General features: G+C 42.6%; 2 protein-coding genes across 3 annotated transcripts; one reads left to right on the forward strand and one right to left on the reverse strand.

Annotated features, from left to right (window-relative positions):
* Positions 1-2,426: 2,426 nt before the first annotated feature.
* Positions 2,427-11,999, forward strand: LOC129825109 (lymphokine-activated killer T-cell-originated protein kinase homolog). 2 transcript variants are annotated; one of them, XM_055884893.1, is made up of 6 exons: positions 2,427-2,535; positions 2,744-2,934; positions 3,127-3,436; positions 4,073-4,202; positions 10,427-10,606; positions 10,742-11,999. In XM_055884893.1, exons 2-6 carry the CDS (start codon positions 2,756-2,758, stop codon positions 10,972-10,974), a joined length of 1,032 nt encoding a protein of 343 aa, XP_055740868.1. In that variant the 5' UTR covers positions 2,427-2,535; positions 2,744-2,755; the 3' UTR covers positions 10,975-11,999. The 2 variants fall into 2 exon arrangements, with proteins under 2 accessions (XP_055740868.1, XP_055740867.1); XM_055884892.1 differs by lacking the exon at positions 2,427-2,535 and having other exon boundaries at positions 2,732-2,934.
* A 171-nt stretch (positions 12,000-12,170) lies between these two features.
* On the reverse strand, positions 12,171-16,514 carry LOC129825108 (N-acetyltransferase ESCO2-like). Its single transcript, XM_055884891.1, has 11 exons — positions 16,399-16,514; positions 15,780-15,845; positions 14,797-15,664; positions 14,608-14,695; positions 14,472-14,511; positions 14,164-14,293; positions 13,912-14,043; positions 13,619-13,708; positions 13,324-13,467; positions 12,690-12,874; positions 12,171-12,505 (listed from the first exon to the last, which is right to left on the reverse strand). Exons 1-11 carry the CDS (start codon positions 16,497-16,499, stop codon positions 12,373-12,375), a joined length of 1,977 nt encoding a protein of 658 aa, XP_055740866.1. The 5' UTR covers positions 16,500-16,514; the 3' UTR covers positions 12,171-12,372.
* Positions 16,515-16,526: the final 12 nt, after the last annotated feature.

The raw sequence follows: 16,526 nt of genomic DNA on the forward strand, positions 1-16,526 counted from the left end.
CTACTCATTCAAGGGTTTTACTTTATTTGTACTATTTTCCACATTGTAGAATGATAGTGAAGACATCAAACTATGAAATAACACATATGGAATCATGTAGTAACCCAAAAAATATTTTAGATTCTTCAAAGTAGCCACCCTTTGCCTTGATGACAGCTTTGCACACTCTTGGCATTCTCTCAACCAGCTTCATGAGGAATGCTTTTACAACAGTCTTGAAGGAGTTCCCACATATGTTGAGCACTTGTTGGCTACTTTTCCTTCACTCTGCAGTCCAACTCATCCCAAACCATCTCAATTGGGTTGAGGTCGGGTGATTTTGGAGGTTCAGGTCATCTGAAGCAGCATTCCATCTTGGTAAAATAGCCCTTACACAGCCTGGAGGTGTCTTGGGTCATTGTCCTGTTGAAAACCAAATAATCATCCCACTAAGCGCAAACCAGATGGATGGCGTATCACTGCAGAATGCTGTGGTAGCCATGCTGTTTAAGTGTGCCTTGAATTCTAAATAAACCACTAACAGTGTCACCAGCAAAGCACCATCACACCTCCTCCTCCATGCTTCACGGTGGCAATCACACAGGCAGAGATTATCCATTCACCTACTCTGTGTCTAACAAAGACACAGCGGTTGGAACCATAAATCTCAAATTTGGACTCATCAGACCAAAGGACAGATTTCTACTGGTCTAATGTCGATTGCTCGTGTTTCTTGGTCAAAGCAAATTTCTCTTCTTATTGGTATCATTTAGTAGTGGTTTCTTTGCAGCAATCCGACCATGAGGCCTGATTCATGCAGTCTCCTCTGAACAGTTGATGTTGAGATGTGTCTGTTACTTGAACTGCAATTTCTGAGGCTGGTAACTCTAACGAACTTATCCTCTGCAGCAGAGGTAACCCTGGGTCTTCCATTCCTGTGGCGGTCCTCATGAGAGCCAGTTTCATCATAGCGCTTCATGGTTTTTGCGACTGCACTTGAAGAAACTTTCAAAGTTCTTGAAATGTTCCGTAGTGACTGACCTTCATGTCTTAAAGTAATGATGGACTGTTTTTTCTCTTTGCTTATTTGAGCAGTTCTTGCCATAATATGGACTTGGTCTTTTACCAAATAGGGCTATCTTCTGTATACCACCCCTACCTTGTCACAACACAACTGATTGGCTCAAACGCATTAAGAAGGAAAGAAATTCCACAAATGAACTTTTGACAAGGCACACCTGTTAATTGAAATGCATTCCAGGTGACTACCTCATAAAGCTGGTTGAGAGAATGCCATGAATGTGCAAGCTGTCATCAAGGCAAAGGGTGGCTATTTTGAAGAATCTCAAACATATTTTGATTTGTTTAACACTTTTTTGGTTACTACATGATTCCATGTGTTATTTCATAGTTTTGATGTATTCATTATTATTCTACAATGTAGACAATAGTACAAATAATGAAAAACCCTTGAATGAGTAGGTGTGTCCAAACTTTTGACTGGTACTGTATATACACTGAATATGATCCAAAATACTGTAAAGCTAAACAATAAGCCATACATGATCAAAATGCAGTTGATTATTCAAGTAAAACAATGGACAAATAAACCATGTCTACAGAACAATGTTTGACATTGAAAACATGCATGAAATTATTAAATTGTGGATTTCCCCAAATCTACCCAATTTGAGCAGAGCCGGGGACAGCTCCTTCTCCCCAACCAGAGCCCATGCTGAGGTTTGGGTTTGACCAAGGAACACACTCTTTTCTATAAAACCAACCACAACTTGTAGCAAGCACACATTTTTTTGCTAATTTCCCTCTGAGGTTTATTTGAACATTTGTTTTCTAACCAAGGTACCGTGTTCTTCATATTATACTATGTTTCTGCTATATCAGGTTGAAGGAAAGAGAGGAAACTACATGTAGCCTGGCAGGTAGGAGCGTTGTGCCAGTAACAGAAAGGTTGCTGGATCGAATCCCTGAGCTGACAAGGTAAACATCTGTTGCTCTGAGCAAGGCAGTGAACCCACTGTTCCCTGGGCGCTGATGACGTAGATGTTGATTAAGGCACCACTCTGAAATGTTGAAGATACATTTAAATTGAATGCATTCAGTTGTACAATTGATTAGGTATGTCCCTATTGAAATCTTTTTTTACCAAGGATTAAACAGCATGCGGTACTATGTCTACACAACGTTCCTCTCTATTTAGCGCCTAAGTCTGCTCTCTGGTGGTGTAATCAATGTATTTTACTTTACAAATATTTTTTACAAGCATAAACATAGTTTTAATCAAACCAGAAACACCATTAGCTACACCAGTACTTTATATTATACACAAAACAATGTGTTAATGCCCCTGACCTGTATTTCAGATAGTTGGGAGGCTACATATTTTAGAAACGCTTTTTTCAGTAATTTTGATAGATTGCAGTTTGTCCTTCTAGGGCGCCTGTATTTGACGTACGAAAACATTTTGGATTTTTAAAAAAGTTGGGCGCCTTTTCTACTGCATCTTTTGTGATCAAGACATACAAGACAGAAATATTGGTAAGAATAATCATTGAATTTGTTCATAAACCTTTATTACATTATACTGCAACGTTAGTTACGTAAAAATATAATATTCGCACTTGAGTAAATTAGGTCGTTGATCGCTAACTTTGGGTCCTTGCGATAGATTACTGACTGTTATTGAAGTTAGCCAGCCAGCTTTGCTAGCATTGAGGTACTTTGACTCTGTCTAATGTGTTCACAGATCGATGAAAGAATGGAGTCTTCTGTTGCCAGTGATGTGAATGCATTTAAGACGCCCTGCAAACCAGACAGGATTAAAAGCCCTCTCTCTGATGGCGCACCCAGTCCTAGAACCCCCATAACCATCCCTGCCTCCCCTTTCATGAAGAAACTGGGATGTGGAACTGGGGTGAATGTTTATCTCATGAACAGGTTTGTTTTTAGTGGGATAACCTTTATGTAATTCATCCTTAATCTCAGCCAACTATAGACATATTTCCATATGTTAAATACACATCATTGGTATATCTTTCCTATACATCTCTTTACAGTATATTCTGTCATTTAGCTTCTCAGTATTACCTATGGTGTTGGTATGTCATGTTCCTATGTGTTCTTTTGCAGACTTGGTACATTTAACCAGTCTCCATGGGCTGTCAAAAAGATCAACAGCAAATGTGCCTCAAAACAGGTGGGTGTATACCAGAGAAGACTCAGTGACGAGGCAAAGATCCTGAAAGGCCTGCACCACCCAAACATAGTTGGATTCCGTGCCTTCACCACTGCCAAGGACGGCTCCAAGTGCCTGGCCATGGAGTATGGTGGGGAGCAGTCCCTGAACGATCTGATAGAGAGGAGGAGAGAGGAGGGCCTGAAGGCTTTTCCAGCCGCCACCATTGACAAAGTGGCCTTACATGTGGCGCGTGGCCTACAGGTAACATCCTACTCATCTTTTGAATCCAGTTTTCACCTGGTATTGATCTGGAATGGGTTACAGGGGGAGGAATGGAGATATTGCTTGTAACATAAAGCTGTAATACCAGGAGTGCTGTAGTGTAGGCTGGATGTGATCATCTAGCTCATCGATATGGATTGGCTGTATTCTCATGCTTTGGGGCAGAGAGGTCATGTAAGCAAATGTAATTCAAGATTGCTGTTTTACTTTTCACCTACTCAATCATCCTCTGACATGAATAATATGTGGTGATGAAGGGTATTTGAGTTTCTCCTCCATTAGTGTCATTACATCAACAATTTCAGGTTTAGGATTTCAAATGTTCTGTAATCCCCTGAGGGGGTGTTGCTTTATGCAGCAGTTTTTAAACAGCATCATTGCTGAGTATAGGAATCTTTGATTCATGGCCTAGCTATGAACAAATTAACTGAAAAAACACCATGAAACACCCCTCTTATATGGAAATTATTTTCCTGTTTTCTCTTTCACTGTCAGTTACCAGATGCTTCATGTTATTCCATATTTTAATGTGAATCAAACACATATGACTGTGTACAATTGGTATAGAAAATATATTAAGGAAACGCATGAAATGTATATTTGTTTCACCTTCAGTACCTTCACAACGCGAAGAAGCTACTACATGGCGACATGAAGTCTTGCAATGTTGTCATCAAGGGAAACTTTGAGACTGTCAAAATCTGTGATGTGGGAGTCTCCTTGCAGTTGGATGAGAATATGAAAGGTAGATATCACCATCTGAGCTCAATACATACACTCAAACACTGGTAAAATAGGCAGAACTTGGTATTTTGCTCTCTTTTCTCCATCTGTTGCTGTTGTTAGACAACCTGTCTTTGTCTCTGTTTAGAAAGTGTGAACCTGAGAAATTAGCCGGATGTAAACACTGATTAGGACCTGAACAAAATGCATTCCTAGCCCTCTTTAGTTTAGGTCTTGGGGTGTAATGCCAAACATCTGTTGTTCTTGCAACATAGCTGTTGATGATTTTCACAGTGTTGCGCGCACTCATGTCACGAGCCTAATGGAACACATGCCCAGTGGTCACGTCATGCTCATGCTTTCTTGGAACACAGCGTTTCCATTCATGGTAGGGATGCTGTGGGGACGGGTATAGAGTAACAAACAATCTGCAGGTGGTTTGCTATGTAAACAATCTATTTTATTCATCAAATTGTATTTGTCACATGCACCGAATACAACAGATGTAGACCTTACCGTGACATGTTTACTTACAAGCCCTTAACCAACAATGCAGTTCAAGAAATATAGTTAAGAAAATATTTACAAAATAACCTAAAGTTTTAAAAAATGATATAAAAAGTAAAACAATAAAATAACAATAACAAGGTTATATACAGGGGGTACCTGTACAAAGTCAATGTGCAGGGGTACTGGTTAGTCGAGGTCATTAGTACATGTGCAGTAGGTAGGGGTAAAGTGACTATGCATAGATAATAAACAGCGAGTAGCAGCAGTGTATAAGAGAGGGGGGGGGGTCAATGTAAATAGTCCGGGTGGCCATTTTATTAATTGTTCAGCAGTCTTAGGGCTTGGGGTTAGAAGCTGTTAAAGAGCCTTTTGGTCCTAGACTTGGCACTCCGGTATCGCTTGCCGTGCGGTAGTAGAGAGAACAGTCTGACTGGGGTGACTGGAGCCTGAACATTTTTGGGGGCCTTCCTCTGACACCACCTAGTATATACGGTGCATTCGCAAAGTATTCAGACTCCTTGACTTTTTCCACATTTTGTTACGTTACAGCCTTATTCTAAAATTGATTACTTAACTTTTCTTCCTCATCAATCGACATACAATACCCCATAATGACAAAGCAAAAACAGGTTTTTAGAAATGTTTGCAAATGTATTAAACATAAACTGAAATGCCTTATTTACATAAGTATTCAGACTCTTTGCTATGAGACACGAAATTGAGCTCAGGTGCATCCTGTTTCCATTGATCATCCTTGATCTTTCTACAACTTGATTGGAGTCCACCTGTGGTAAATTCAAATGATTGGACATAATTGGGAAAGGCACACACCTGTCTATATAAGGTCCCACAGTTGACAGTGCATGTCAGAGCAAAAACCAAGTCATGAGGTCGAAGGAATTGTCCGTAGAGCTCCGAGACAGGATTGTGTCGAGGATCTGGGGAAGAGTACCAAAACGTTTCTGCAGCATTGAAGGTCCGCAAGAACACAGTGGCCTCCATTCTTAAATGGAAGAAGTTTGGAACCACCAAGACTCATCCTAGAGCTGGCCGTCCGGCCAAACTGAGCAATCAGGGGAGAAGGGCCTTGGTCAGGGAGGGGACCAAGAACCCAATGGTCATTCTGACAGAACTCCAGAGTTCCTCTGTGGAGATAGGAGAACCTTCCAGAAGGACTGCCATCTCTGCAGCACTCCACCAATCATGGTAGGGTGGCCAGACGGAAGCCACTCCTCAGTAAAAGGCACATGACAGCCCACTTGGAGTTTTCCAAAAGGCACCTAAAGGACTATCAGACCATGAGAAACAAGATTCTCTGGTCTGATGAAACCAAGATTGAACTATTTGGCCTGAATGCCAAGTCTCATATCTGGAGGAAACCTGGCAACATCCCTACGGTGAAGCATGGTGGTGGCAGCATCATGCTGTGGTGATGTTTTTCAGCGGCAGGAACTGGGAGACTAGTCAGGATTGAGGCAAAGATGAACGGAGCAAAGTACAGAGAGATCCTTGATGAAACACTGCTCCAGAGGGCTCAGGACCTCAGACTGGGGTGAAGGTTCACCTTCCAACAGGACATTGACCCTAAGCACACAGCCAACACAATGCAGTAGTTGCTTCGGGACAAGTCTCTGAATGTCCTTGAGTGGCCCAGCCAGGGCCCGGACTTGAACATGATCGAACATCTCTGTAGAGACCTGAAAATATCTGTGCAGCGATGCTCCCCATCCAACCTGATAGAGTTTGAGAGGATCTGCAGAGAAGAATGGGAGTGACAGAGAATCCGATGGTCACTGAAAGAGCTCCAGAATTCCTCGGTGGAGACGGGAGAACCTCCCAGAAGGACAACCATCTCTGCAGCACTCCACCAATCAGGCCTTTATGATAGAGTGGCCAGACGGAAACTACTCCTCAGTAAAAGGCACATGACAGCCCACTTGGAGTTTGCCAAAAGGCACCTAAAGACTCTGACAATGAGAAACAAGATTCTCTGGTCTGATGAAACCACAATTGAACTTTGGCCTGAATGCCAAGCCTCATGTCTGGAGGAAACCTGGCACCTTCCCTACGGTGAAGCATGGTGGTAGTGGCAGCATGCTGTGGGGATTTTTTTCAGCTGCAGGATCAAGGGAAAGATGAACGGAGCAAAGTACAGAGAGATCCTTGATGAAACCTGCTCCAGAGGGCTCAGGACCTCCGACTGGGGCGAAGGTTCACCTTCCAACAGGACAACGATCCTAAGCACACAGCAAAGACAACGCCGGAGTGGCTTTGGGACAAGTCTCTGAATGTCCTTGAGTGGCCCAGCCAGGGCCCAGACTTGAACCCGATCAAACACCTCTGGAGAGACCTGAAAATATCTGTGCAGCGATGCTCCCCATCCAACTTGGCAGAGCTTGAGAAGAATGGGAGAAACTCTAGAAATACTGGTGTGCCAAGCTTTTAGCATCATACCCAAGAAGACTCAAGGCTGTAATCGCTGTCAAAGTGCTTCAACAAAGTACTAAGTAAAGGGTCTGAATACTTATGTAAATGTGATTAGTTTAAAAAAAAATTTTTTATACATTTGCAAAGGTTTCTAAAATCCTGTTTTTGCTTCGTCATGGGGTATTGTGTGTAGATTGATGAGGGGGAAAAAACAATGTAATCTATTTTAGAATAAGGAAAGGGGGATACCTAGTCAGTTGTACAACTGAATGCCTTCAAATGAAATGTCTTCTGCATTTAACCAAACCGCTCTGAATCAGAGGCTATAATGTAACAAAAGGTGGAAAAAGTCAAAGATTCTGAATACTTTCCGAATCTGCTGTAGGTCCTGGATGGCAGGAAGCTTGGCCCCAGTGATGTACTGGGCTGTACGCACTACCCTCTGTCGTGCCTTAGTTGTTAATACAGGTCATGAGTGGAGAACAGGAGGGCTTCTTAAAGAAAACCTAACAGGTCTGTGAGAGCTGGAATTCTTACTGGTTGGTAGGTGATCAAATACTTATGTCATGCAATAAAATGCAAATAAATTACTTCAAAATCTCATACAATGTGATTTTCTGGATTATTGTTTTAGATTCCGTCTCTCACAGTTGAAGTGTACCTATGATAAAAATTACAGACCTCTACATGCTTTGTAAGTAGGAAAACCTGCAAAATCGGCAGTGTATCAAATACATGTTCTCCCCACTGTATGTCAAGACACAATAGTGAGTAATTTCAACTGTCAAGTGAAATGCAATAAGAGTTTTGTTAACCTCAAACCAAATGCAGAAAAGCTTTGTTTGCATATCGATACTTGTATCTAATAGTTTCGATCCTGTCATGGTAACTTTTTAATGCTTTTTTTGGTAAATATTTTGAGCAGTGTGTGTGTGATTAGTTATAGACATTAACATGGGCAGGAACAAAAAGGGTTTAAAAAGGTTTACAATACCTTAATGTATTATATAATTGGGGATTTAAGCACATCAATTCCTCATCTGGAGAGCACCTCCTCCCAGCTGCCCACTGCATTGAGGCTAGGAAACACTGTCACCACCGATAAATCCACTATGATTGAGTATTTCAATAAGCATTTTTCTACGGCTGGCCATGCTTTCCACCTGGCTACCCCTACCCTGATCAACAGCCCTGCACCCCCCATAGCAACTCACCCAAGCCTCCCCCATTTCTCCTTCACCCAAATCCAGATAGCTGATCTTTTGAAAGAGCTGCAAAATCTGGACCCCTACACATCAGCCGGGCTAGACAATCTGGACCCTCGCTTTCTAAAATGATCTGCTGAAATTGTTGCAACCCCTATTACTAGCCTGTTCAACCTCTCTTTTGTGTCGTCTTGAGATTCCCAAAGATTGGAAAGCTGCCACGGTCATCCCCCTCTTCAAAGGTGGAGACACTCTAGACCCAAACTGCTACAGACCTATATCTATCCTACCCTGCCTTTCTAAGGTCTTCGAAAGCCAAGTTAACAAACAGATTCCCGACCATTTAGAATCCCACCGTACCTTCTCCGCTATGCAACCTGGTTTCAGAGCTGGTCATGGGTGCACCTCAGCCACGCTCAAGGTCCTAAACGATATCATAACCGCCATCGATAAGACTTTACTGTGCAGCCGTATTCATCGACCTGGCCAAGGCTTTCGACTCTGACAATCACTACATTCTAATCGGCAGACTCAACAGCTTTGGTTTCTCAAATAATTGCCTCGCCTGGTTCACCAACTACTTCTCTGATAGTTTAGTGTGTGAAAACGGAGGGCCTGTTGTCCAGACCTCTGGCAGTTTCTATGGGGGTGCCACAGGGTTCAATTCTCGGGCCGACTCTCTTCTCTGTATACATCAATGATGTCGCTCTTGCTGCTGGTATTCTCTGATCTACCTCTACGCAGACGACACCATTCTGTATACCTCTGGCCCTTCTTTGGACACTGTGTTAACTAACCTCCAGACAAGCTTCAATGCCATACAACTCTCCTTCCGTGGCCTCCAACTGCTCTTAAATACAAGTAAAACTAAATGCATGCTCTTCAACCGATCGCTGCCCGCACGTCCAGCATCACTACTCTGGATGGTTCTGACTTTGAATATGTGGAGAACTACAAATACCTAGGTGTCTGGATAGACTGTAAACTCTCCTTCCAGGCTCACATTAAGCATCTCCAATCCAAAATTAAATCTAGAATTGGCCTCCTATTTCGCAACAAAGCATCCTTCACTCATGCTGCCAAACATACCCTCGTAAAACTGAACATCCTACCGATCCTCGACTTCGGCGATGTCATTTACAAAATAGCCTCCAACACTCTACTCAACTAATTGGATGCAGTCTATCAGTGCCATCCGTTTTGTCACCAAAGCCCCATATACCACCCACCACTGCGATCTGTACGCTCTCGTTGGCTGGCCCTCGCTTCATACTCGTCGCCAAACCCACTGGCTCCAGGTCATCTACAAGTCTTTGCTAGGTAAAGCCCCGCCTTATCTCAGCTCACTATAGCAGCACCCACCCGTAGCACGCGCTCCAGCAGGTATATCTCACTGGTCACCCCCAAAGCCAATTCCTCCTTTGGCCGCCCCTCCTTCCAGTTCTCTGCTGCCAATGACTGCAATGAACTGCAAAAATCACTGAAGCTGGAGACTCATATCTCCCTCACTAGCTTTAAGCACCAGCTTGTCAGATCACTGCACCTGTACATAGCCCATCCAACTACCTCATCCCCATACTGTATTTATTTATTTATCCTGCTCCTTTGCACCCCAATATCTCTACTTGCATTTATCTTCTGTACATCTACCATTCCAGCGTTTTAATTGCTATATTGTAATTACTTCGCCACCATGGCCTATTTATTGCTTTACCTCCCTTATCCTTCCTCATTTGCACACACTGTATATATACTTTTTCTACTGTATTATTGACTATGTTTGTCTATTCCATGTGTAACTCTGTGTTGTATGTGTCGAACTGTTTTGCTTTATCTTGGCCAGGTCGCAGTTGTAAATGAGAACTTGTTCTCAACTAGCCTACCTGGTGAAATAATAAATAAATAAAAAATATATTCTTAGTGTTTCTTACATATGTTCCCAACTTTCAGATCTTTAAATTCTACTTTTGGATTTTCTGAGAACCGCCAATACTCACAAATAAACTGTTGGTCAAATATACCAATGCCCAGTAAGCCTAAAAAACAATACTTTAATTACTGTATGACATGTTTCAACCTCTTCCTGTTTCTGCTCCCCTCTCAGTGAGTAACCCCAAGGCAGAGTATGTTGGCACTGAGCCGTGGAAGCCCAAGGAAGCTCTGGAGGGAGGAGTGATCACAGACAAGGCAGACATCTTTGCCTACGGACTGACCCTGTGGGAGATGATGACTCTGGCCATGCCTCACCTGGAGATTTTGGACAGTGAGGAGGAGGAGGAGGGAGGTAAGGAGAGTTCTATATGTCTAGAGCTCATTTTAAAGGCAATTTCACTTGTTTTGGATTTATGTAAGACTTCTGTCCCGTACAAGATCATTTGCTCAATAGTTTTAAATAATTGTATAAACGTTATATTCTCAGATGATTCAATGGAGGACGACTTTGATGAGGATGCCTACTATGAGAAGTTGGGCACCCGGCCAGCGCTGGACTCTGACAGTCTTGGGGGAACCTACCAGAGAATGGTGGAGCTCTTCTGGCTCTGCACGGAGGAGAATCCACAGAAACGCCCCTCAGCTACCCAAATAGTTCAGGTTCTGGAGTCCAATATGCAGGCGGACAACAAAAACAGTGAGGTCATTGTCATAGACTGACCAGTCTCATCAAGCCATACTGTAATGATTAGACCGGTGTCCAGAAACCTTGACTTTTGTAATATCATTGTATTATTCTGTCCTGTACTCTTCTCTAGGCCTGTACTCCTTTGTCAGGTGAAACTTGTAAATAAAATGTTGTATTTCAATATACCGTAATTGCTGGACTATTAAGCGCACCTGAATATAAGCCGTACCCACTGAATTTTTTACAAATATGTATTTTGTACATAAATAAAGCGCACATGTCTATAAGCCGCAAGTGCCTACCGGTACATTGAAACAAATTAACTTTACACAGCCTTTAAACGAAACACGGCTTGTAACAAAAATAAATAGGCTTTAACGAAACACGGCTTGTAACAAAAATCTAAAATAAATAGCAGTAAACAGTAGCCTACCAAGAAAGTCAAACTTCATTGCGGTGGCGATTGTTTTGGCTTTCAGTCGGATCTGCACAGTTCCAACGTCTTATCGACTCATTAAGGCCAAGCTCCCGTGCAGCAGCTCTATTTCCTTTTCCAACAGCCAGATCGATCGCCTTCAACTTGAAAGCTGCATCATATGCATTTCTCCGTGTCTTTGCCATGATGAGGGTGACAAAATGACTACCGTAATCAGAATGATGGCAAGTTTGAGCGCGCTCGATTTACGTCACATTATGTGACGGTGCTCAGTTTTTTGGCGGCATGAATCTTGTGAAAAAAAAACACAAATTATCCGCGTCATTGTATAAACCGCGAGGTTCATAACGTGGGAAAAAGTAGCGGCTTATAGTCCGGAAATTACGGTACTGCTATGAAAACAGAAGGAATTCAAAATTCCGAAGAAGCATGTTTTTTCTCCAGTTGTTTAAACTAGAGTTGACTAATACTTGAGCATTTTAGTAGTGTCCTACATGGTTTGTGCTGCATAATCTAAAATGGAATGTGTAGTGTAGATGCATTCTATGCTGGAACATTAAGGCTGTAAAGTGTCATGAATGTCAGTCATGTGATTAAATAAATTGCTCAGATGCTCTGCCATACTCCTCTTTATTTTAACTGTTTATATTTAGGTCCCACTGCATTTCTGTGAATAGCAGTGGCACAACTGTCATATTACAGACAAACTACTAGTGAAATGGGTGTATTTTGGGGAGAAAAAAAAACATTTAGTGTTGATGGAGCATTATGTCAAGAAGTTGGGCTTTGAAGTGTGAGTAAAATTTTATTAAAACTATATACAAGCTGTAGAATAAAATATACTTGAGTTCAACACTAACGTAATTTGACTGCAACAGCCATGTTCAACAAACCTTCAACTTTCTGATTTAAATTAAACTCCTCAAAAAAAGGGGCAAACATTGATCAAACTCAAAGCATAAAAAAAAAAAAAGGTCTTAACTTGTGCTTTAAGTCACCCAATGAAATTGTAGACCATAAATGCAGGCTTCTCGCAGTACTTTGTGGCGAACAGTTTGCCATCTGGGGTGGGGTCAGAGAAGGCGATTTCCTCCTTGGTCAGGTGGCCCCCATACACGAAGGAGTTTCTGAAAATGACAGAAATACATTCAGATTTTAAAAAATGGCCATACATGGCATCTTCCATTTAGCTATACATCCCTGAAATTGGCCCTCAAACCAGTATGCCTGTTTGGCTGATTTTAATTGTTGTTCTCCTCGGTTTAAATCAAAAGTAAGTTTGCACTACCTAACCTGTAATAATTTCCTAACCTGACTGTGTCGAGCATGCGTGTGGCAATGCCCTTCCTCCGGGCCAGGCTGAACACCCAGATGCGGCTGACCCCACAGATGGCCTTTTCTGGCGTGGTAGAGCAGCACCAGGCTCTGTGGTGCTCCATGAAGTCCTCCCTGGTCATGTCCTTGGTCTGCTCTGGCTGCTCCAGCACTCTGAAGCCCTGGAAACAAAAGGGCAAGATAGCGGAGTGACTGAGTGATTAGTCTAAATACCCCTGTAAGATAGCGAGTGAATTGCTAACTACACCCAGTGTTAACAAAGATCTGACAATCACCTCCAGCGTGCTACCTTTCTACCTCTGAAGGAGACCCTTGTTAGTTACATGTTGTACACGCTCTGTAATGATCCAGGTGATGACCACCCCTTCACTGGCCGCAAAAGCTAACGTCCGATGAATCATATTTGACTGAGCGTATATTTGTTCATTTCTTGATCAAGCAGACCATCTTTCACGTGCACACCACCAAATGTTTCTATTTTTTTTACATTATCACAGGCCTTTACATCAGCATATTGTGGTAAAAGACTCCTGATCCATTCCTGAAAAACTACGTTACACATCGGAGCAGAGTGCAAAAGTTTAGCAGCACAGGAGGAGAGAGAAGTTACCTGTCGTATGTGCTCGGCAATAAGGCAGCCGACCACCATCCTGTCACTGTTCACATAGAGGTAGGTTTTAGCCTGGCTGGGGCAGCGGAGGGACACTTGCTGGAAGCCCAACTCGTTGTCAGCAAGTCGCCTCACATCTTCTGCCTGATCAAAAAAATCATCATTAAGCATGAGCAAGTGCGTTCACGATTCCATTCACACCAAATGCATAAACACACCCTATGGGCCTAAAGTAGTGCACTATGAAGGGAATAGGGTGCTATTTCAGACCCAGACACTGATATGATTGATAAACCTTTTTGACAGCGTATTTTGGATCATCAGGTAGAACCAGAATGATTTTTCCATCCCAGAACTCTGCTACCACCCGCTCTTTCTTCCAGCCCTGGGGACGAGAAGGAAACACTGATTAAGCAACCGTCAGAAATCAAGAGTGAGTGGTCAGTTTCACTTTATTCGCTAAACCACATCAACGGTTTTGGCTAAGCTTTTGTGAAAAAATAAAAATAAGAAGCCACTCTAAAAGCAACATGCTTAGGTCAACTTGTACGCGTCGGTGAAAGGGAGGAAATGCCTAGGCATACGTACCACAAACTTAATTCCATCCAGAAAACTCTGGTGGAACTGTGTGTGCTGGAAGTTGTCTTCCAGGCTGTCTGCACTGTAGATCATGCCACAGGACCCACACACGGTGGCACCAAACTGCTTCTGGCCAGCATCCTGAGGTAAACACAGAACAGAACAAAGAGCATTAGCAAAGCTCACAGCTGACAGTGTGAGAGGCAGTCAATGGTCATCATAAATGTTTCCATCCATCATCTTTCCAGAGGATTTACTTACGATGATGAGTTGATCATCAGCCTCAGCCTGTTTGTTAGTCTCCCTCTTCTTCCTGGCACTAAGGGGGTGACTAAGGGCTGAGGGGGTGCTGCAGTTCACTGGAGAGTCCAGAGCTGCCTTGCTCTGGGGCCTAAAGGCAGAAAAGAGAAAGTGATAAATGCATATATACATCGATACACACCTGTTGACAGTGTGTGGAGTTACTACTATTTGTCCATGTGCAACACCGAAAATAATACCATCCCTGGAGGGCAGTAAACCATTCTAGCTAAAAAAAAAAGGGGGAAAAAGGAAGTGTTAATGCCTACCTCTTTGATGCAGATCCAAAGATTGGATACACAGCATCAGCTAAGGATTCCATAAAGGGGAGAGAGAAACCATGAATGAAAACTAAGACACTAAGTAAAAACATTTATGCTAATTGACCAACGATAAACAACCAACCTTTGACTGGACTGGTGATGCTGTTTAATGGGCTAATATCACTGAGATCAAACACTGCCTCAGAACCTGTATCTGTGATAAAGTCCTCCTACAAACAGAGAGAACAATATCCTAAATGTAGTACGGATACACTATGCTTACAGACAGTGAGACCTATGCTAAATGCTACTCCAGTGATATACAGCTTACCTGAGTGTTTATTTCTGGGGATGCTGGACATGTGGGAGACGGAGATCGGCTTAACACAATCCTGACTTCCTTGGTCATGCCGTATTTCTCTGCTATAGCTCTGGGTGACAGGACCTTGAGTGACTCTGGACTCTTTGGTACATCCTGCACACTGAGCGCTGACTCTTCCTGCAGTGTCTTCACTACAACAGCACATCGCTGTGGAAAGGGGGCTTGTTGTACTTTTTCTTGCTTTCCCTCTAAGGCAGGAACCATTGCCTTTGTTTTCTCAAAACTCAAAGCTGGCTTGGTAGATTTCGGGGCAGACTTTTTGTACATGGAGGCAGTTTTTTTTCCTGTGCTGAAAAAGGCAGCCCCAATGAAGATTTTAGGCTTTGGCTTTAAACCGCCGAAGGTCAAGAGGATGCCTTTTTTCAGCTCCACTTGCTCTGTGCTGGTGGGTGCTTTAGGCTTTGAGGAATTGATCAGCCTTGACTTGGAGTTGGCGTTTCCCGTTACGCCAGTCTTCATTCCGTGTACAGTGGCCACCTTTTTGGCCTTGGTACTTTTAATCTTCATCCTCTTCTTCTCAGCAGCGGTCGGCATTCCATAAGGATCCACACTGGTCAGCCTTGGGGGTGATTTGGTCTCATTCAGCATCTTCCTCTCCAGGGGTGTCAGGTACAAAGGTTTGCGTTTACCATAGAAGGACCCTGTTACCACAGCAGCCTTGAACGGAGAGCCTCTCTTTGGAGCAATCTTTAGGGGAGATGGGCAGTTCTCTTTCTCCTGGTGTTTGACTGACATCTTTAGTGGAGACTGGGGCAACCGAGATGACTTCCTGTTTAGGGGAGCTCCTCCATCTGTAACAGGCCTTTTGGTTGAGTTGCTAAAAATGGAGTAGAATTATACGGATGTTAGGCCCTACTCAAAGTTATATGCATGAATGATTGATTAGTAACTGATTTAACACATGACTTTCTAATATACATCTTGTCACTTACCCGTCAGAATCAACTGAAGAGTGCTTCCTCTTCCTTGTAGTATTGGGCATCATGTTTGTAACTTCACTGGAAGAATAAATAGAAGTATTAATGTTAACTACATTGGATAATCAATAGATAGCTACAGTAAATAGTTAAATTAACCACGCATAATCAGCTAGCTAGCATATCTAGCTATACTTGCAATGCAAACGTAATGGTAACCTTTCAACGTGAAAAGGTTAATATCTTGAAAATAGATGTTGTATTATGTAGACAGCGCAGTCTTTGCCAGCTGGCTAAAGTTAGTTCAGTGTCTGAGTGAATCATTATTGGCGGGATGGATCTGACACAAATACACTGTGTGGCATACAAAGTTAACGAAACGTTTGTGGGAATGTCCTTTATGTGATAAAACTTGCCGGCAACTTTTCACTAAAAAGTTACTAATATAAAAACGAACTTTAGCTAAGTTGTTATTATTGTGGTTGAAATGATTATTGGCTTGTTAGCTAGCTAACTATTTTAGCTTGCAACGTTTTGGTGCAAACAAACAGCTGACAGGCAAAACAAAATGTAAAATGCCATCTAAACAGTTAGCTAACTTTGATCAAATAAATTGTTCTTCACAAATGCATACCAAATCCGAAGTGATCCAATATGTAGCAAAGTTCTGGAATGTGGCTTGTTTTCCCCGCGGTTCCTGTGCAGACTGTTTTTGAACACCGCGCCCAATGACATAATGAGCGCGTCCCACTTTGAAAAAAA

Source organism: Salvelinus fontinalis, chromosome 27 (assembly GCF_029448725.1).
Source record: "Salvelinus fontinalis isolate EN_2023a chromosome 27, ASM2944872v1, whole genome shotgun sequence".
NCBI lineage: Eukaryota > Metazoa > Chordata > Actinopteri > Salmoniformes > Salmonidae > Salvelinus > Salvelinus fontinalis.